This window comes from Lissotriton vulgaris, chromosome 10, assembly GCF_964263255.1.
Source record: "Lissotriton vulgaris chromosome 10, aLisVul1.2, whole genome shotgun sequence".
Lineage (NCBI taxonomy): Eukaryota > Metazoa > Chordata > Amphibia > Caudata > Salamandridae > Lissotriton > Lissotriton vulgaris.
Window position 1 is genome coordinate 170,097,228 of NC_141698.1, and position 22,114 is coordinate 170,119,341.

At 43.9% G+C, this 22,114-nt stretch overlaps 1 protein-coding gene across 1 annotated transcript in view; it reads right to left on the bottom strand.

The window, feature by feature from the left end:
- Window positions 1-22,114, bottom strand: part of UMOD (uromodulin) — a 260,131-nt gene that overhangs the window by 208,306 nt on the left and 29,711 nt on the right. The window contains exons 3-5 of the mRNA XM_086939738.1: window positions 14,461-14,616; window positions 13,079-13,317; window positions 12,759-12,881 (exon numbers count right to left, since the gene is read on the bottom strand). Of these exons, the coding sequence (XP_086795864.1) occupies window positions 12,759-12,881; window positions 13,079-13,317; window positions 14,461-14,616 (518 nt within the window). The remainder of the gene's footprint in view (window positions 1-12,758; window positions 12,882-13,078; window positions 13,318-14,460; window positions 14,617-22,114) is intronic.

Genomic DNA, 22,114 nt, shown 5'->3' on the forward strand with positions numbered 1-22,114 from the left:
TTTAAAATGTTTATCTTTTTTGTTAAATGTGTTTTAGATAGTATTAATGGATCTCATTGTAATTATGTAAAGTGGATCTCATTGTAGCTCTATATCTCTAAGAAAAATAGAAATTTAATTTGAGGATGTTGGATCTAACGTTGCATCTTTTTGTAATGTCAATATGCTGTTAGGTTCACTTCCCTGATCAATTGCAGTGCCTCATATTTAGGGTGATAATAGGTATTTGGGATTTTGAGTGAGTTGCCTTGATCATTTTATGGGTGGCTATGGGTGCAGTTGACAATGGAAGGAAAATACTGGGCACCTCCCTCCTTAAGTTGCTTGATTACATTAAAGTTTTGAAATATATAGAGTGATATTACATACTTGAGTCATAATTTTCCAAATACATCTGTGGGTAGAATTTTTCCTTCCCATGGCAACTTTGGTGTTTTCACAGATACTAAAAAATATGTAAAGGCTGTCAAAGGTGTTTGGTCAAACTGAATAGAGAAGGATGTTTAGCATTTTATTGATTTTAGCATGTTATTGATGTATTGTATGGTATAACTATTTTTCAGTTACAAAACGTATAACTATAAAAGTATGTTTAAAATCACAATTAAAACAAAGACACAGGGTTCCACTGATACAATTACAAACCAATTACAGTAATGTATAGTCAAAAGACTTACGGTAAAGAAAGGATAGCATGACTAGGATTTGCTTTGCAAGAAATTAACAGCTGATGATGTATGAGAAGTCCAATCACAAAAGTTATCTTTACTGTTTAATGTTGCGGTTCTTTTACTGTACTGCCTTGTATGGCAGCAATGATGATTACCTTTTGTGAAATCCCAATAAAGAAAGTAAAAACAAAAAAGAAAGGATAGCTCACCATTTCCTAGTTAAAAATTCAGGGAATTGCCACAAACACAGGGAACATTTAAAATGTCATCTCCCTGTTTGCTCCAATGAATACTACTAGAAAGGCTCATACAGCAGGGCAGCTTACTTGACTAAAACATAAATCTAAACATAGCATATAAAGGGTTCTAAAAGTTGCCTTGGTCAGCCTAATTGTCAATGCCACATTAGAAAACGTTCTTTGCTAACGTGTAAAGTATATATCAAAGTAACATATGTTGTCCTTCTGTAAGCAATATCTAGAAAATACACAGAAAGGACAGATGATCAAGATAACAACCTAATAATCATGGAGATCCCATAGTAAAATAGACTGCCAGAATGCAATCATAGTAGAAATCCAGATTTAACAGTAGCAAAAAATAAATAATAAATTGGCACTTGCTGTGTCCTATATTAAGCAAAACGTAACACCTCAAAATAAGGGTGCAGGAAAGCCAAGCTACAAATATCTAAATAATGGATAACAGACCCGCTATAGTCAAGAACATCACATTGTAAGTGCCTCACTCCCCTTCATGAATTGAATCAAAAAGTAGGCATACTATTTAAGGTTAAAAGCCCTTATATCCCAGGCTCAATTAAAAGATTTAGAAAGAGCAAAACCCAATGAGCCATATGTATCCGATCTAAGAATACGCACTGCCTCTGCACAGTGAATGACATCTAATTGGCGGCAGATTGGAATGATCCTTGTTGAGCGGAGGAACAAATACTTAGGGCAAATGATTAAAAAATGGGGTTTGGTTTCGCTGACTAACAGCCAAAAGGGGCGATCTCCTGAATCATCTTTGACCCACTTCCATTTTACAGTTAGCAAATTTAGTGGAAGGGAGCCAATTCTGAGTGAAGGTACAAGGTTTTAGCAGAGCGGGCCAACATCATGTCCATAAAGGGTTCATATTTGGGTGCACATGTGGGTGTTAGCAACTTGTCTATCAAACCCCCTGGGCAAGTTTTACGTTAAATTTCCAAGAGGGTTTGATACTAGGATAACCTCCTAATTTGGGAACCCATATTACTAGTCAGATGTTCTGGATGTCCCCACACCTTCAACAGCTGTAGACAAAGTCAGGGTGTTTTATTCGTTTGAGCCAGGGAATGGAACACTTGTTATCAAGTACAATCAGCTCCTTCATGGCCAATCTATAGGACTCCAGCTTTGGGGTGGTCCAAAAGTCTGATTCAGTATTTTAGAATCCTTAGGTGGACAACATGATCAACCCTCTGAATGCGTAAGTCCCATCTTAATGGTATCATAGGGGAACTACAAGATACATTTAATAAAGACCTTAAAAATCTGTTTTCCATATGTACTAACAGACAAGTGTTGCTGTAGTCCTGGAGTTCAGCCCCATAGAGGGCCCCTCCAAGAACTATTGTTCTTGGAGGGGCGCCCTACAGGAGGTGTGTCTGTTTTTCTTTAAAATAATGGCAGATCTATGCTGCAACAAGGATTCAATCTTTTCCAATTGAGGGGTTAAAGAATGTTTATCAGGTAGTCTCACACCTAGGTAATCAAAACTTTTGGCCCACTCAATGCATGACCCATCTATCACCATCTGACTTTTGAAAAAGCGATGGGGATTTAAGCCCATGAACTTAGTTTTTCTCTGCGTTTACTTCAAGGCCTCTGTCTTCACAAAACCAGATCTGTTTGTCAACCCAAGTGGGCCCTTCTGCCTGAGTTTTCCTTTTGAAAGGTTATATTGCTCTTTGTCTTCTTTGCATCTCATTGCTCTAGTGAGTTTAACTTTCAGATGGGAATGTTTGTTCCTTTATGGTGACCTTGAGTCAGGGCTGCAGTTGCCCAGTTGCATCCTCAGTGGCATTCCAATTGCCAGTTGCATGGAGATACTCATCTTGAACTGATAAAAAACTTCTGCTATAAATTTTTAGCTCCAGGATGGCCTTAAGAGATGTACCCTGGATTTATATTTCTATATGTGGGCACTGATGCACTTCCACTTGCTGACTTTTGTCTGTTAGTTGTGAGTTGATGGAGGCCTTGAGTCTTCCTTTTGTTCTCATTGGGTAATCTCAGTTCCATGTTCCATTTTTTAAGCTATTCCTAACTGGTTTGTGTCTGTTTTGGTAAATTCTCTCTCTGTAAACACTGGGATGAGGACAATGGATGAGGAGGTATTGCTCTGATTAAATTCCAGTTATCCTCTTACCTCTCCTAGCTTCTCGCCGTCTCTGTCTTTCCATAGGATCAACCAGAGGGGAGAGAGGTTGCAGGTGTTTCAGAGTATCTTTGAGGATGTTCCCATTTGCAGTTTTCAGTAGAAGGAGGGGCTAGGTTAATATTTGGCTAAAATAAAGTTTCTGATTGGACATGTACAACCTGTTTGTGGCAAGAGGCAATCCTTACTTAGTAAAGGACTAGGATGAGGATGAGGACTTGGAGTAATGAAGAATACTGGTATATATTCAGGGAATTTGAGCTATTTATAATGGAAGACAGGTGTGCAAACTAATGATTAGGCCTATATTTCACAGAAATGTCACTTCCAGCGTTCAAAAAGAGGTGACAAACCAATTTTTGCACAGTGGCACATTCTTCACAGTATGGCCACATTTCCCTTGCCATATTGATAATACACTGACCCCTTTGCATTCATGTACGCATAGACAGCTGCCTAAGATCCATATTTTCCATTAAATGTTTTTTGCAATAATGACAAAAAGGTATTGTATTTTGGTGGAAACAGCTTTATGACAATAAGCAGTATGTGTATCTGATGTGAAAGGATGATCTGTGATTTTAATGTGATAGAAATGTCTGGATTCCAATCTGGACCCCAAATTTTACTGAGGAATCCTGTATTGATTGAAATCCAGCCTGTTGTTCAGGGCAAAATCAAAATATTTAAGACCATATTTATCAAAGGTTTTGCAGGGGGCACAGGGCGATGCAAAACATATAGATTTACCAAGACGCACAAGGCCGCCTTGCATGGCCCTGTGTGGCATGGTAACTTTGGAGTAACGCAAGGCAGCGTATGTTGCTGCCTTCTGTTACTCTCGTCCAGGGTGGTGCTCCATGGGTGGAGTGTGGGTGTTCCCACACATCCACCTATGGATTTTTGTGCATTCCCAGATTTACCAAGAGTGGTAGTCAAAATGCTATGCCCTCCAAGAGGAGGTATGATGAGAAGATATATCTTTATTTCTCCTCATTGTTTCCTCATTCTATGTGCACTGCATTCTGAAGCACACATAGAAAGAGGGAAAAGCCATAAAAAAGATTGTTCAAGTGCAGGAAGATGTCCCTTTTGGCACAAAAACAATCCTGCCTGCAATGCAGGCACCCTTGCAGCATGGTGAAAGTTACCTGCATTGGGAAAAGCAGCCAAAAGTGCACCAGCGGAAGGAGAGAGCAGGAATGCACCAGATCATGATAGATATGGAGCATTCCTGCCCTCTTCTTTTCACGCATGGAAAAAATGATAAAGATGGATCTTACTGTATAGAATATCCTGCTCTATGGCAGCCATATTTGTGGCTTTCTGAATTTGTGACTTTTGTGCAAAAACTGTTGATTTTAAGAATGTAAGTGGAGGGGCGTGACCAAGCACGGGCTGAAAATGGCCGTGCTGTAAAGGGGCTCCGTCGACTGTCCTAACCCACAACTATCCTGTTCTTTGATCCGTTTTACCCCTCGACAGTTTGAGGAACCGGAATACCAGCGGAGCCCACCCCGCCATGTCCGGTGTCTGCAGCTCCCCTCACCGCAGAGGAATCGTCCCGTAAGCTTCGGCCTGCACCAGGGCCTGAAGCCAGGACCCACAGTGAAGAGCCCAGCAGGGCAAGGAACTCCGTCGTGCCCATCGCCACCCGGCGGTGGTGCCGCAACTTGTGAGTCAGCGTTAGGATCCCAGCCCCGAGCGGCCTGAGAGGCATCCAGGCGGACACACGGCACCGGCGGTGCTCACGTCACGGGAGTCGTGACTGAGCTCTGGAGCGGCACTGAATTACTTAGATTGTGGCGAGATAGGGCGCGCCTGCCGCGAGGAGGAAGATGGCGGCAGCACGTCCCTGATGAAGGGTGCCTCCTGTTGTCCCTCACTATCGGGACCTCTGTTTGCCCCCGGGATTGCTGAGACCTAAACTGGGGCCAGCGGCGCGCACCCCCGCCAGCTGTGGCCCCCCGGCGAGACGCCCTTGGCCGGCTTTCCCCTCCTCCAGAGCGGTGGCGCGATGGTCCAGCGCGCCGCTGTGTTCTAAGGCCATAGGAGTATGACCGCGAGGGACCTGCCTGCGGACCCAGCTCATGGGCCATTGACCTGTTGGCAGTGCCTGCCCCCCCTCCCCAGTTTTGTATTCTTGAGCCAGCGGAGTAGCGAGACCCAGCAGAACAGTGCGGCTCAGTGCAGCCAGTAGTGCTCACCCACATATCATTTTCAGCAACTGTTATGCTGCCTGCGCTGCCAATCTGGACAAGAGGCCCACTCCTTTGTTGGGGGATTGGCCGGGTGTGTGGAGCTTGTGCTGGGCCCCCCCTCTGCTGGGGGGTGTCTGGCGGTACCCGGGAAGAGCTGGACACCTACCGGTGTTTATCCCCTTCCAACCTTGGCCTATGATGGTATCGAAGCCCGACGTTGTTGCTGGGGCATTGCTTCGCAACCCCTACCATATGAGTCGCTGAGGAGCAAGTGTCTGGCACACCCGGGGGATCTGTGGGTCTGGTGGCAGTGGCGAAGTCAGGTTCCTGTTGAAAAACGCCGGAGCAGCATATCTGCCGCGTAGTGATCACTGAGGGTGGCGTGTCCCTTCAGGTGAAGAGCATCCTCCGCCTGCTTTGTGTCTGCCGTCCTCACCCATCCGTAGAAAGGATCTTGGTGGCCCTGCTCGGGGGTACTTCGCCGCTTTTTGTGACTTACCTGCTAGAGCGATGTGCAGCAGTCCAAGATGGAGCTCAACAAGACTATGGGGACGCGTGGTCCCAAGACCACGCAGTCAAACAAACTGGACCGCTATACTGTCCCTAAGGATGTGCAGCAGGCCCGGGCACCCTGGGACTCCGGATCCGGCGGACTGGGCAAAGAGGAGCAGGAAATCTCACTTAAAGATGTTATGGCTGCCATCACTGGAGTCAAAACTTCTCTGTACACTGTGGCAATCGAGGTCAACCTCATCAGGGCTGATATGGGCAAATTGAACTAAAAGTTGAAGCAGGGGGAACTCACGACAGCCAGCCTTGTTGATGATGTCTCACAGCTCCAGGGGGAGGTTAGGGAACTCCAGGACTTCCGCAAATTTACCGACCTCAACCTGGGTGACTACGAAGGCCGCTTGCGTCGAAATAACCTACACATCCTCTGGGTTCAGGAGAAATCGGAGGGGCAGGCGCTGGACCTTTTTGTCGAGGATCTCATCCTCAAACATCTGCAACCTAAAGGCCTCAGTAAGTTCTTTGTAGTCGAACGCGCCCAAAGGATCCCGGGCGGCAGTCTGAAACCAGGCGCTCCCCCGCAGCCCATGTTGGCGCGGGTTTTGAACTTACGAGACAGGGGCGTTATCCTCCAAACATCATGGCCGGCATCCCCCTGCGCTATGAGAACTCTGACATTTCCTTTTTTCCAGACTTTACTCAACGTGTACAGCAACAAAGACGATTGTTTATGTCAATCAAGAGCGTCCTTAGAGACCAGGGTATGAAGTATTCCACGCTGTTCCCTGCCCGACTCCGGATTGAAGCGGATGGGCGAGTGTGGTTTTTTGATCATCCCGAGGCGTCGGCGGACTGAATCAAGTGCAGGGGGGCGAGAAGCCCAGCTGACCGAGGAGAGGGCGGCACGGACAATAGTCAACCGGCCTGAGAGGTCGCCCGTCCAGTGGTTGGGCTAGTACACTTTGCAATGTGCGGTGGGTGAAGGGAAAGGGTGTGGGAGTTTTTAGTTTTCCTTGTCGGTTGATAAGTGAACTTAATTGGACCTGTTTTATTTGTTATGTGTGGGTATATTGTAGGCCTGTTGGGCTGAGACCGGGCAGACTCTGTCTCCCCCCCCTCCTAGGGTTTTTTCTTTTCTTTCTTGAACATTTTTCTAGGGTGACAGGCACTCTGCAAGTTTTTTCATGGGCAGTTCTAGGGCGAGAGGGCAAGGCACAGGGTTGGCGCAGGGGCTGTTGGATGGGATTGTGTACGTTTTTGTTTGAAGTTTTGATTGCACCAGCAACTGCTATTGACACATCGATTGGGGAAATGGCATGGCATTCAGTGAATTTCGTAATATTTGGATATGGCTTCAGTTGGGGAGAGTGGGGTTAAATTGTTGAGTTGGAACGTCAATGGGCTGGGGGACAAGATTAAACATAGTGTGGTCCTCCAATTTATTAAACGCCAGGCCCAGGATATTGTCTTACTGCAAGAAACACATTTAGTTAGAAAAACATGTAGAGCATTACACATGGGGGCTACATCTTACTTGCACATGCAGGGTTGACCACGGGCTCCCGGGGGGTCGGCATATTGATGAAAAAATCCTTTCTCCTTGTGGTGCAGGACACCTGGTTGGATGCTAGAGGACGGTATGTTGGAGTCTCGGGCACATGGGAGGGTCACCCCGTTACATTCCTTTCAATTTATGTATCCCCGGGCCTTCGGGCAACCACGTTCAGGGACTTGGGTATACTGCTGCTAGGGGTCCCGGAGGGCCTCCTGGTGCTGGGAGGGGACTTGAATTCGGTGGTCTCTGGGGATCTAGATCGGTACCCTCTGCACGATCTCCGCCGCTCGCAACATTGGCTGCCTGACTTCCTAGACTCCATTGGTCTGGTAGAAGGGTGGAGAGCTTTTCAGCCTGACACATCTCAGAATACTTTCGATTCTGGGGTTCACAGGAGTCTATCCAGAATTGAATACTTTCTCTTGCCCACATCCCAAATTCCTCAGGTCCGGGAGGTTAAACATCTAGTTAGGGGCATCTCAGATCACTCGCCGGTTTGGCTTCAGCTGAAGTTTGGTCACCAACAGGTGAATCCCCTCAGTTGCTATGGGAAGCGTTTAAGACAGTGATATGGGGCCAGGCCCTTTCCTTAATTTCTGGGAAAAAGAAGAAACGGTGCAGAGAGTTAGAGGCACTGGAGGTGGAGGTGGGAAGACTGGAAGCCGATTTAGAAGTGGACGTCATGCCCGATAAGCTCCACCTTCTCAAGCTCAAACAACAGGACTACAGGGCACTAGCGACAGGCCAGGCAAAGACCATAGGTAGAGCGGTTCAGGGACGACTGTATGAGGTGGGCGACAAAGCCGGGAAACTCCTGGCCTGGTTGGATAAGAAAGAGTGGGCAAGCAGATTAGTACCTGAACTCAGAGGGCAAGAGGGCAACTCCCTGACAGATCCGCAAGCTATTGTGGACTGTTTTGCGGCACACTTTAGGGTTGTTTACACCTCGGTAGCCCCATACCCTATAGATGATTCCCGCCAGATGCTTACCGACATTTCTCTACCCAAACTGTCGGAGGTCGACCACGACCTCATGGACAGCGACATGTCTAATGATGAAAAAGCGGAGGCAATACGGTTGCTCAAGCTGGGTAAAGCCACTGGCCCAAACGGGCTACCAATCGAGTTGCACAAGCGGAAGCCAGACAAATTGGCCCGTACCTGAGAGCCATGTACGAGGACTCGAGGCAAGCAGGTGTTTTGCCATTAGAAAAGCGTACTGCCACTATAGTCACTATTTACAAGGAGGGAAAGCCCAGTACTGACTGTGGTTCCTACCAATCGATATCCCTGTTAAATGAGGAGCCCAAGATCCTGGCAAAGCTCCTTGCTACTCGCTTCTTGACAGGGATTGGGACCTGGTTTCATACCGCACCATAACACAGCACTGAACCTACGCAGGGTCCACGGGGTCTTGGGCAGGGCAGCGTCTATATTGGAGCCGGCGGTTATAGTTTCTCTGGACGCAGCCATGGCATTTGACATCATCAAATGGCCGTACCTATGGGCGGATTTGGAGAAGCTGGGGTTTGGTTCCAAGTTCATTCAATGGGTGCAGTTACTATATTTCCAACCTATGGCCCAAGTTGTGGTTAATAACAAGAAGTCGGCCGCTTTTGGACTGGACAGAGGGACCCGCCAAGTTTACCCCCTGTCCCCATTGCTGTTTGCCCTAGCATTGGAGCCGCTGGCGGCTTGGATACGTCAAGATCTAATGATTAGGGGTATGCGCTGGTCTTCAGACTGGGAAGACGGAATTTCCCTTTATGCGGACGATATCCTTCTATATTTGTCCTCTCCTAGGAGATCCTTGATAGTAGTTTTGGATATCTTCACGGTCTTTGGATGATACTCCGGTTATTCCATAAACTGGGGCAAATCCCTCCTGTTTGTAGTGGCGGGCGAGCCTCCGATCCCGCCTTGAGTGTGCCCTCTACAAACTTGTGCTAAAGGGTTTACATATTTGGGAATTTTCCTTTCTTTAGATCCCTCTCTTCGTTATTCCCGTAATCTCCAGCCACCGCTAGTCCAGCTGCGCAAGGATATTGCCAGGTGGAATTCGCTTCCCCTTTCCATGTTAGGTCAGGCTGCCCTTTTTAAAATGATGTCCCTGCCCCAGTTCCTGTACGCCCTTCATAATTCTATGGATCTGATACCAGTGTCATATTTCCAAGAGGTCGAAAGTCTCCAACGGGAACTACTGTGGAACGGTAGGCCTCGCATCGCCCTCTGCAAACTTTCCTTGAATTGGTATGATGGAGGCATTAGCCTCCCGGATATCAAATTGTATTATTGGGCGTCTCACCTGTCCTCCATTAACCACTGCACCTACGCTCAGCCTTCAGACCCGGGCTACAACATGGATAGGTGGCTCCTCCCCGGAGGAACTTTCAGTAGAGCCATTTACTCTAGGCCCTTGCACTATCCCCTTACGGGCCCACTAAGCAAGCAGTGCATGTCTGACACGCAGCTACCGCTCACCTAGGCTGGAGACGAAAACTAACGTTTGCAACGCCACTATGGGATTCCGAGCAACTGGGTGACCTGTTGAAAAGTAAGGGGTTCGATAAATGGGATCTCATAGGTATCACATGTATAAGGGATTTGTGGGACAAATCTGACTTTAAGTCTTTTGCAGCACTGCAGCAACAATATAACATGGCCAAATCAGAGCGCTTCCGCTACACACAGGTTCGAGACGCACTTCGTACACACTTACAGCCTGGGACCACACTGCTGGAATCATCCACACTGGAGGACAGAGTGCTGGATGGTCATCTCCCTGACAGCACTGTTTCCCTGATATATAAAAAGTTGGTCAACAACCTCTCAGATCCTCTCCTGGCCCTCTGAGAGAAGTGGACTAGGGATGGCATAGAAATGGATGATGAGGAATGGCAGGAGGCTGTCTCTTCTCCCAGAGTTGTAGCAATCCCTGCCCTCCTTTGCCTTGTCCAACTAAAACGACTCCACCGTATTTATCTAATGGGGCCCCAACTGGTACGAATGGGAAGGGTTGAGGAGGGTGCCTGCAGGTGGGGGTGTGGCAAGATGGGTACTTTCTTTCATATAGTTTGGGAATGTGTACAGATTCAGCCCTACTTGTGCGACATCCATGACATCATCAATACAGTCTTGTCAGTGCGGCTCCAAGTGGAGGCTCATCTGTGTTTCCTTAACATCTGGGAACCGACTGATTTGAATGTTTGCTTGACACAGTGGGTAACACTGGGGCTAATGCTGGTGAAGAGAAATATTGCCCAGCGGTGGGGGCTCAGGTCCCGCCTACGGTACAGGATTGGGAAAAAGACTTGAACTGGGCAATGTTTAGAGAAAAGACTGTGTATTTAGCACGTGGAAGTCCCAAAAAATGGTCTTGTGTGTGGGGCCCGTGGAACTCCTATTGTGGGGAAATATGTCAGCCTACCTTGGCTCCTACACTGGATGACCCCCCGTCTCCCTAGGCCTTCCATCATGTATGATTGTATTTTGTGATATTACCTACCGTACCACTGATGCCTATCATAATGCTTTCTCTGTATTGCCATGCTAATGCTGATGCTTTGTTTTTTCTTAATAAAAAATGTTTTACAAAAAAAATAAAAAAAATAATGTAAGTGGAAATTTAATTTGAAGAACAAAATTCAAATGTCACTTCATGCTGATATTTTGTGGTTATATTGGTGAATTAAAATGAAATTTCGGGCTGATATTAAGAGGCGCATAGTGCTTTCAAGAGCATTTTACATATGTGATGGAGTACTTTCTGCAAATGTTTACTGTTTTTAGTTTATAGCCAATTCGTGATGGTTTTGGTAACACTGGCTGGACTGTGAAGCTGTAACTAGGCATGTGGTGTTCGTTTGTAGACCTTACAAGGTTGTTTCCTAGCATATGAGGCTACACCTGGGCATAAGCTGTCATACTTGTGGGCATGTCGTCTGACCTTTTTAGGTGGTGCATGTGCTTTAGAGAAGAAAAGGACATGTGAGGCTGAAATTCTCAATTGAATTTCTTTACTACTGCATATGAAGTCTGTGCCCCAGGGGCTATAAGGCTAAACCCATGGCATTTCATGGTTTAATGGGTACAATGGATGTGATGCACTCAGATAAACAAATTTGACCTGTTCATGAAAATGTATTCAAACTCAGCGTGGAGTACTGAAGCGGGCCCTGCCCAAGCCTGTGAATTAACAAATGTCCAGACACAATAATCATTGCTTTATGATGCATTGTTGCATCATAAATCATTGCTAAAATGTGTGTCCATGAAAGCTTTAGGGCACCACTTGTGCATGCTGTACCTAGGACACTACAGTAATCTAGTTTTCTCTCAAGCCATTTCATGGTTTAACCTATCTCATAGTGTAAAACAAACAGTTTTTAGTTGACAATGAACTGAACTTATATGTTTTAGTTTCTTTTATAAATTTTCACTTGTCATTTTTTTCATAGTCCAGTGATGTCACTTCCTGCGATGTCATCAGAGACAAAGGTCTCTTAATAACATGGTCGACATGTATCAAGCAATTTTGCTTTTGCAAACAGGCCAATTCACAGAATTGGTCCATTTGCAAAGGCAAAAGAGGATTTTCAAATGTATTAAACCCTATTTTGAGATTCGGTAACCTGTTATCGAATAGCAAAAGGGGTTTGTGATTCGGTATTTGGATAGGGGGGTGTTTAGGGTGTCCCTTCCAAATACCGAAACACAGCGGTATGCATGAATGTTTTGTGATCCTGAATGCGGTCACAAAACATTTGCATTTTACCCCTTACCCTTTAGGAATGGTGGCGAAAACATTTTTTGAGAGCGGGCCGTAGTCCAACTTTAAGGAAAATGGGCTGCATTTAAAAAAAACAATATTGCTTTATTGAAAAGCAATCATGAACATGGTGGTCTGCTGACCCCAGCAGGCTACCATCCCCGTGATATTAGCGATTCCTAGGGGGTAGAAAATTGCCAACTACCTCATTAATGAGGTAGGTCGATTTGAGAACCCCTTGGAATCGCTAGAAATAGCAATTTTCTAAAAAGGAAATTGCAAGTAGGTAATCGCTATTGCTAATGTTGATACCGGTGGCCCTAAATCTTGTATCATTGGTACCCAAGGTCAACTGATGTCACTTGTAGTGAGGACATTGTGGCGGAGCCTAAAGAGCATATGATAACACTTCTGCTACCCCTGGAATCTCATGATTCAATATGCACAGATTCATCTTTTTTTGTTGGACGGCATCAATTCAGGCAGTTTTTAGGAAGACAATGATCAGAATATAATAATCAAACTAAGCCCTTTTTAGCTTGATAGCTTTTTACTCTTCTTCAGATGTTGTGCATGAATACCTGAGTCTTTTACCTCTGTATTAAAATCATTAAACATTAAGAACATACCTTTCCCAAGTCTGCAAGGGTCACTTGAAAAACGTGGCCGAAACTTCTTGATGAAATGTTTCTGTAAATCAGGAACTGGGGATCAGTCAGCCCTGCGCAAAGACCTGTGATCAAAAAGGAGACCTAAAACCAGAGGATGACAGAAGCAAATCATTGAGCTTACATGTATAGGTTTCATAGGTTGAATTTAGATATGCTGTTATATATATATATATATATATATATATATATATATATATATATATATATATATATATATATATATATATATATATATATATATATATATATATATATATATATATTGAAATCACCCTTACCTGGCTTTTTTTAGAATTTATCAAAGAGTATATGTCATTTAATAAGACAGGGTCACTGTAGTCCTTTGCAGAAGCATCTGTCAGCACCAGGATGAATGAGGAGGGGGGTGAAGTCTCAAGTGCTAGCTTTAATCCGCTCAATGCTAGTTCTGGACAATCACCTCCCCCGTTGGCTGTCAGATTTTTGAAAAACAATGAAAACTGTGTCTTTGAATCAGTGGCATAACTAGGCCCAAACCCTACAAGACAAAAAATATGAATCATGAAGTTGTCCATATCCTGGCTATCAAGCACAGATGTCGAAAAGATAGAATAATGTTAGATGTTCTACATAATCACTGACTACATTAACAATTTTCATTTAGATACATTTTGTGAAAATTAATCTGAAGTTATCATCTCAAAACATGAAATGGGTGTGGGCTCCATGGGCGTCCATTGAACACAATTTATCGACATAATAAGGTTTTCGATTAGTGGGCTTGTAAAACCTTTTAAACAAGGGTTGTTCAAAACATGCCCAAGCGGGCCAATCCATGGTAATTTTTTCAGGATATCTACCTAAAATCCATTTCCATAGATTGAAACTCTGTGCGACTCATTGTCTTAATCAGTAGATTATTGAAGACGTGATTGCATATTCACATGCAAGATTTTGTTTCAAATGACATATTTAGAGTATTATTTTTTCCAGTTTTATGAGGTATAAAAAGTTAATTTTTCACTGTGATTTAGTACACTTGGGGCATATTTACAAGGGGATATCGCCACAAGATCATCACTTTTAATGACGTTCTGGTGGGGATATCCCCTTCTCCTTATTTACAAAGCGGCGTAGATTAAAGCTGCCTCGTAAAGATGGCCCCTTTTCATGCTTCATTTAGTGTGAAAGGGGTGTTCAATGGGTGTTGCAGTGGGCGTTACACCCCAACACCCATTGCTTTTTGACGCTTATCCATATTTACAAGGCTGGGGCAGCGCCAAAAACTAAGACCAGGAAATACCTGGTCTTAGACTAGCGATACAAGGCGAAATTATTAATTTCGCCTTGTATTTTCTTCTTTCTATCTGTGTTGCTTCTGCAGCACACCAAGAAACAGAAAATAGCCTTTAAAGACTTTTTTATGTGCAGGAAGGGGGACCTTCCTGCACATAAACAATCACCCCTGCAGCGCAGGCTGCTTTGCAACATGGCACAATGTTACTTGCGCTGGCACTAGGCAGCTTTGTTAAGGGCCAGCGATAGGGGAAAGTCAGTGGTGCACTGTATTGTTGTAAATATGGTGCATTCCTGCATTTAAGAAATGCAGGAGCACAGCTCTATCAATTTTGGTGTAACACCGCACTCCGACATTTTTCTGTAAGCAATTAAGGGTAAATACCTGGGTCGTTGAATTCCACCATGGTATACCTTCTTACACCGCAGGGAAATCGTGCTATGACTCGGTCTAGCAGCCAATCATTTGCTATTTTGAGTTGCTGTAAGTCGTCGGCCATGGACCCTGTTGTATCAACCAAGTATGTAAGAGAGGACCCCTCTGTGGAGTGAAAAAAACCAGTTTAAAACCGTAGTTACCTTTCAGGAAAAACTGTTCTTATTTCCCTTTTGTTTAAAAAAAAAACCATAGCTCATCCTTTTAATTTTTGTAAATTTTTTAGCCCAAAGAGGTGTTTTGCATGCTGCATTTCACAACTATGGCAAATGTTATTTAATGCAAACTTAATGTAGAAAATATGGCTTTTTCTGTGTAACAGCAGTATTTTCTTTCCTGAACATTTTTAGCAAATAGATTGTCTTGATACTGGGTAAGGGCAAGGCAACCCTCTGTGAGAAATCATGATCATCAGCATAATAGAATTCCACATTTAAGGGCAACATCTCAAAAACTCTTTGTAAGTGTGACTTACTTTTGCAAAAAGTAGCAGAACTAACATCAATGGGGTTCACAAATATCCATAAATATCTAGAACGTGCATGCAGCGTTGTGATGTCTGTAAGGAGCTAGAAGTGTGGCTCAATGGTTAGAGCGGCAGACCCTGATGCAGAGGTCTAGCCCGGGACCAGGGTTCAATTCCCCGCCTCGGCGGGTCTTGGTCTCAAAATTCCACAGACCTGATAATTCTTGCCTTGGTGCCTATTCCAATCATGGAGTCCCACTCTGCAACTCTGGGCAATAGCTTGCTTAATCTCCACAACGGCCCCCACAATGCTAAGGATGCCTGGCCTCCACCTGAGGGTGCCCAGGAGTGGATGCCTCACAGGGAAAGCCAGGATGGGTTCCACAGCGGTATTCGTACAAGCGCCTTGAGACCCCTGCGGGTGAGTAGTGCGCTATACAAGTATCAATTTACATTTACAGTAACTTCATTAACTGCTCTTAGAGGAGCACAATCTCAACTTCACTGCGATGGGCATGTTAGAGGCAGGCAAAGTTGCTAGTATGTCTCAAGGCTGTAAAACCAATTGATATTGTATGACTGATGCTGTGAGGTAGTGGAGCAACATACATTGTGCGGCCTAGTCTTTCAGAATGTACACCACTTATATACTGATGGCACACAAGTTGTATATGCTGTCTGGGCACAACAAAGTGTTTTGGTGGCAGGGGAGTGGTGTAGCAACCTGTCACTATCCCAAGTGAGCAATTGGTGTTCATATTCCCATGTTCTATGGAACATTAACAGGTCTGGTTGCACTTCATGTTGTCAAGCACATGCAGAAACCCAGACAGTGCATTAGGATAGAGTACCGCTTTTCTACAGAAGCTACAACAGTCACATGATTCAGCCTTCAAAGGTAGTTTCTGCCATGTAAACGAAGCACTTATCATGCTCTGAGCTTCCTGTAGACTAACAGCAATAAGTGACGGAGTAGCACCAATCCAGGATTGGATAGACTTGGGGGCATATTAACTAGGGCTTGCGATAAACTTATCGCCGTTTAGCGTCCGTTTTTGGGCGAAAAGTGGCGATAACTTTATAGCTTCATCAGCAAGGACAAAGTAGCCATGCCTCAAAAAAGCTCCATGGATAAATATCGCGAAGGCAGCTTCGCGATATTTACAATGGGCCGGCCGGCGTAGCGATGTACAAAATCACACTAGCTGGCCCTTTGATTTGGTTTGAACGTCTGGTAAAATCCAGACTTATGTATCCATAATGTTGGGGGTGGATTATGGTGATACGACCCCGGTGTCGTATCACCAAGGGTATCGCCGTTTTGAGTGCAACATCGCTGGTTTTCCAGCGATGTTGGTCCATTTTCCCCGGATATCGCTGGAATATTATCGGCCTGGAGTAACGCGTTGTTAATAATGCGCTAACCGGGCGATAAATCCCTGCGATAGAGAGCGATAAATATAAAAGCGCTAAGCGTGCTTTACGATATTTATTGCCGTCTGTTGCTGATATGCCCCTAAGTTCTCTCCCTGGCACTATTCTTTTCATCACAGCAAAAGACATCCCACTCAAAGAGCTGTGGCGAAGGAGGCAACAAGGTGTATGGCATGCCCTAAGCTGAGCACAGCTCCAGCAGGTAGTAGCTATGCCTGATCGGGTCATGGTGACTCATTGGCTTCTACAAGATACAAGTCAGTGCCTGTGATGGAGCGTAAAAGTTAAATAACGATTACCTCTATCAACTCTCACTATTAAAAGAGATTTATAAGAATGAATCCTTAATGAAGACAAATAAAATGGCTGAGATGAAAAATGTGAGATTTCATACTGCATCGCAAAAGCATGCAGAAGTGTTTGAAAACATGGAAATGGGAAAATGTAAACAAAGAGAGAAACAGATGTCATTTACCTATGCATGTAATTAAGTGGTTTGTGAAACTAAACTTATTTAACAGAGAAAAAGTGACGACAATAACTTTTAAAACATGTCAAAATGAAACAATGTCTACATATTAAAGCACCTGAAAATATTAAAATGCTTAATTTAACAATGACTGATAGCATGGAAACGTCCAGCTTATTCTAATATTGTGTGATAAAAATGTGTACTTTAGAATGGAATGTAAATATTTTGGTTTTAAAATAATGAACATGCAAAAGATTTTTTAAGTAATGACTAATATTGACATGTAACCTTTATATGAAGAATATAGATTAAATTATTTAAGAAAACTTGAAATGCAATTATAAATATGTGATTTATATTAATCATAACATGGCAATGATTCAGCGAATTTCATGTAGGCCTCAGACGCTTCTTTCCTTGCTCAAAAGGCAGACTCTAGCTGAAGTAGTAGTTTTTCAAATGGTGTAAGACATTTTTATGAAGTTTCTTTCCTGAGCTCTAGGACAATGGATTTACTTTTGATTCAGCAACACTTTTGACAGAAATGAGAGCGTCTGGGAACAGAGAGACTGTGAGCAAGGTGAAGTTTCTAACTTCTGAGAAAAGGATGGAAATAATAATATAAATGAATTTGCAAAAGGATTACTTAATGCTTTCGGGTTCTTTAATGAGGTATTGTGCACACCATAAGCAGCCCACTGTGGAAAACCAATAGAAACCATAAGGTATGATGGAAACCATGACATTTTAGAAGTATAATTGCATCTTGGAGGAGGAGTTGGGCTGGCTGTCCTTTTTGATTTCCTTGCCTGGCATGCTGTCAGACTGAACTTTGATTTCCCTCTAATGCCAAACCATTTGACTGACTCGAATCTGCACTTTGCCGGCTGGTAAACTGAGCAGGAAATAACCGTTTGGCTTAAGAGTTAACTGACTCATTTCTGTGGCACGCTGTGCTTCAGTCCTGCATACTTGGTTTGTATAATCTAAACACTGAAACTCGATTCTTCCGTGTTTTCTCTCTCATTCCTTTTTTGGGCAACTGGCAAATGTTTTCTCCTACTGAATCTGTATGACATTGTGTGACAAAATGTAATAATTGATTGTTAATAAATCCGATTAAGAAATGCGTTGACATGTCTGACCATTCAAACTGAGGCATTAGACAAATGATTTTCATGATACTGTAGAAATTAGTATCAACTGTGAAATGGTGATAAATGTGATATGAATTTGGAATTTTGTTTATTCCAGGTCCTCATAAGAATTGCTTAACGTTCTCTAACAGACACATGCATCAAAGGATTTTGCGATCGCAAACGGTGCGAATCACAAAAAAGGGCCGTTTGCGATTGCAAAATCTGCTTTTGGAATGCATGAAGGGTGAAGGCCCTCGCAATTTGAGAATTCGCAAATATTTACCAATTCTCAAATTGCGATTGCATATAAGGAATCGCATTTTGCGATTCCTTAAATGCAATGCATGAAACTTTAAAAAATTGCGATTTCGCAATTTGGGGGAGCAAAGTACCATGAGTTTGAACCGCATGGTAATTTGCGAAAACTTTGAAAAATGCACTTTTGTGCATTTTTCAAAGTTTCATGTTGTGCACACACATGCCCTTAGGGCATGTGTGTGCACAACATATGTGCACAGATTGATTTCAGGGGTGCAACAGGGTGTCCTTTGGACACCCCTGCACCCTTGAAATCGCATTCTCAATTTGCGATTCGCTAATTGCTAATCTCAAATTGAGAATGTCTTCCCATTCATTCCTATGGGCCTCTAGGCCCATAGGAATGAATGGGGAGGTATTCCTTAATTGCGGCTCGCAATTTGCGAGTCGCAATTAAGGAATATTAAGAAATCGCAATTTATTTAGCGATTTCTCGATGCATTGCATTTTGCAATTCCTTAATTGGGATTCCTTATTTTTCGCAATTAAGGAATCGCAAAAGCAATATTGATGCATGTGCCTGTAAGTATCCAAGTCCCTGTTAGCTCACAAAAAGATCCATTGGAAGAACAATGCCTGTTGACTAGAAAGGCATACTACTTTTAGGAATATGTTAGTTATGTTATGGGCCCAGTGGTAATATTGAAGAGGCTGAAGTGAGATTAAATTTTTTGTCCAGCTTTACGCTGCATCGCCTGCATCAACTTCAACTGTGCAAGGTTGAACATATAGAAAAAAGATGCAGCACTATGGCGAACATGTTAAAGCCAGGAAAACACTATAAAACCAATGATTTCTGCCTGACTTCATATGACCACTACTGTTAGCTTGTGCTATTATCCTTCCAGTATGGTCTGGTCTATGTGAATGTGTGCTGTTTGCCTAGCAGCCCCGCAAAATGTATAAAATGAGCCATGCAAATCAAAGTCCACATGTATTCACAGAGGTAGCCCAAGGGAAGAAACAATGCCCTACCCCCTCCTGGCATGAGACATTAATGGGCTAGAAATAATGTGGTCAGACACAGTGCTAGAGCCAAGGTGGTGTGAGAGCATGGAGCTCTCCAGTACCAAATAATCCACCTTGGGTGCATGAATTGCCTTGTCTGTCAATTTCCGTGGCTGCTATGGCAACGCGTGGCTTCCCTACAGCCAGGGGAGAAGACGGAAGAGCCCCAATCAAGCACTGGGTGCTCAATGTGCAGTATCAATGGCAGCAACGTCTACATTAATAGGCATGTCAATTAGGGGCTTCAAATACAGGTGGCAAGCACGGGGTAACCACATTATCTTCAAACAGACATGCATTCAAGAACATTGCATATCCACACAGTGAATACTTACACACCAGTACAAGCACACATATGCACGAAGCTCCATGTCAACAGCTACCATTACTTATGAAACTTCCTTTAGTATCACGACAGCCCTTAATCAAGTCAAGTCTTGCTTTATTCGTGATAAATCACATAAAAGCATTTACATACATAGAAATCCATTAACAAACTTGACAGCCCTTACTGGGGAAGCAGATGACTCCATGGCAGGGGACATAACATTTCCAGGCCTGTGCTTCGAATTCACAATACATTCATTAGTAATGTTGCTGAGGTCTCAGCCTGCAAGGTTAGGGTAAAGTGGATGTAGACACCCACCAACTATTCACTCACTAATGTATCCATCCCTTCAACCACATGCTCAGGTATTTAACCATTCATCCATCCGTACATGAACTCAGTAACTGTAAATGTAAATGTATAGGCATTTATATAGCGCACTACTTACCCGTCCCAAGGCGCTTCGACCGCTGCGAAACCCTTCCTGGCTTCCCTGAGAGATGGTCCCTTAATGGGTATCTCCAGGGTGAGACCAGGCATCCCCGGCGGTCCCGTTAGTGAAGATGAGGCAAGCTAATGCCCAGAGTTGCCGAGTATGATCGCTGATCAGAGTGGGCACCGAGGCGAGAGAATTATCGAGTCCACTGACCCTGGTCCAGAAACCTGCCGCGCCGGGAATCGAACCCTGGTCCCGGGCCGTCCTCTGCTCTCGGGTCTGCCGCCTCTAACCAGTGAGCCACACTGCTTCACTGTAACTCTCTCATTCATTCATGTACTTATTCCTCCATCCAACCAATGACTCATTCTCGCATTCACATTGTCATCCATTCACACAGCCTCACATACAAACTTTTTCATCAATGAAGAGGCAGATAACTATTCCCAAGTACTCATTAACTCAAATAGATTACAGCGTATTCTCATGCAGCAAAACGTGTGTACCCTACCTCGAAAACATTCATTGCTGAATTGCAAAATTCCTAGAAAATTCTGCTGAGATATTCTGGTAATGCTCTGACAATTAGCCACGGCTAAGCTGCTGCACTGAAGATTAAACTACTCAAGCACCCAGACATCCAATGGAAGGATGTGGGCGCTGGAAGAAAGTCACATAATAACTGAGAAGTTAGAAACTAATAACTATTAGCTGTGTATGGGCAACTAAAGTAAAGAACTGGAAATATATTTGATTCGAGTGACCAAAGCTTGCAAATTGAAACTGTACAACATTCCAAAAAATACTTTTGATGGAACAATCTAAGCAAAATCAAATACATCCAAATACAGTGCACAACTGAATAGGCAAGCAAGAAAGAGACGGATGCACAGTCACCGGTTGCAACATTTATCACGAAATGTAAATCAACCAGCTTATGAAATACTATACAAAACAATATCCAATGCTCCTTCCAAAATCTAGTACTTTAATATTATTCAATTCTTTTCATTATCAAGAAAATGGATATGGAATGTAATCGATATAGCTAGATAGAAGCTTCTTATCTCAGGGATAGCTTTAGGTGGTGTTGCATTAGATGTCCCATCATAGGCTTTTTTATTTCAAATTACCAATACTATTTATCCTACACCTCAACATTTCGAAATCTTAAAAACAACATTACAATAAAAATGGTGCACACTTTAAGTCTGTTCTTACTATAAAAACTTAGAACAGAGTCAGGTACAGCAAGTATCCATCCATTTAAATTGAGCTGGTACTTCTTTTTATCAGCGTCCACGTGGAGGTTTACTCAAATTTACCTACATTTAGGGACTGACTCCGATCTTGCTACGAAAGCTCTCCGAGGGACTAGGTTCCGGACAGCTTTCTGAACAAATCGCACTCCGTGAGTCCACACATCCAATTTCGATATGTCCGTATAGTGACGGACTCGGTTTGGCCGGAATTCCATTGAACTCAATGGCAGCCTGTGTACTGAACGCGTGCACAGGTTCCCATTAAAAAAAGGGGTGGGTGGGGAAAAGCATGAACCCTGTGGTGCCCGCCATACTGTGCATGCATGGAAAGGGGGAAACCTATTGGTACCCCCCTGAGACTGATAGCAGAGGTCTCCAGGTGAAGGGGGGCCTGCTACAGCCCCCCCGAAGTCCAGTTCCCACAGACGTTTTGGCTGGTTAAAACCGAGTCCGTATGGCTGTCAGAATCGTGCATCATACTGGTTCGTTCGGAAATCCAGCCTCCTAAAGCTGAACGAATCGGCTCTGAATGAGTCAGACTGACTGCTTCCTTGCATCGTTCTTGGTCATTCGGAACGGGGGATGATTCAGTTGGAAACATACGCTCCGAATCGGATTGGCTTTTTTGGAATCCCGTTTGGAGCCCATCCGAATGAAATTGGATCCAGAAAGACCCACAGGCAAACTTTTTAGCTCTCACTCACTTCTCCTGCATTTCAACTGGTTTGACCCTGTTTTCA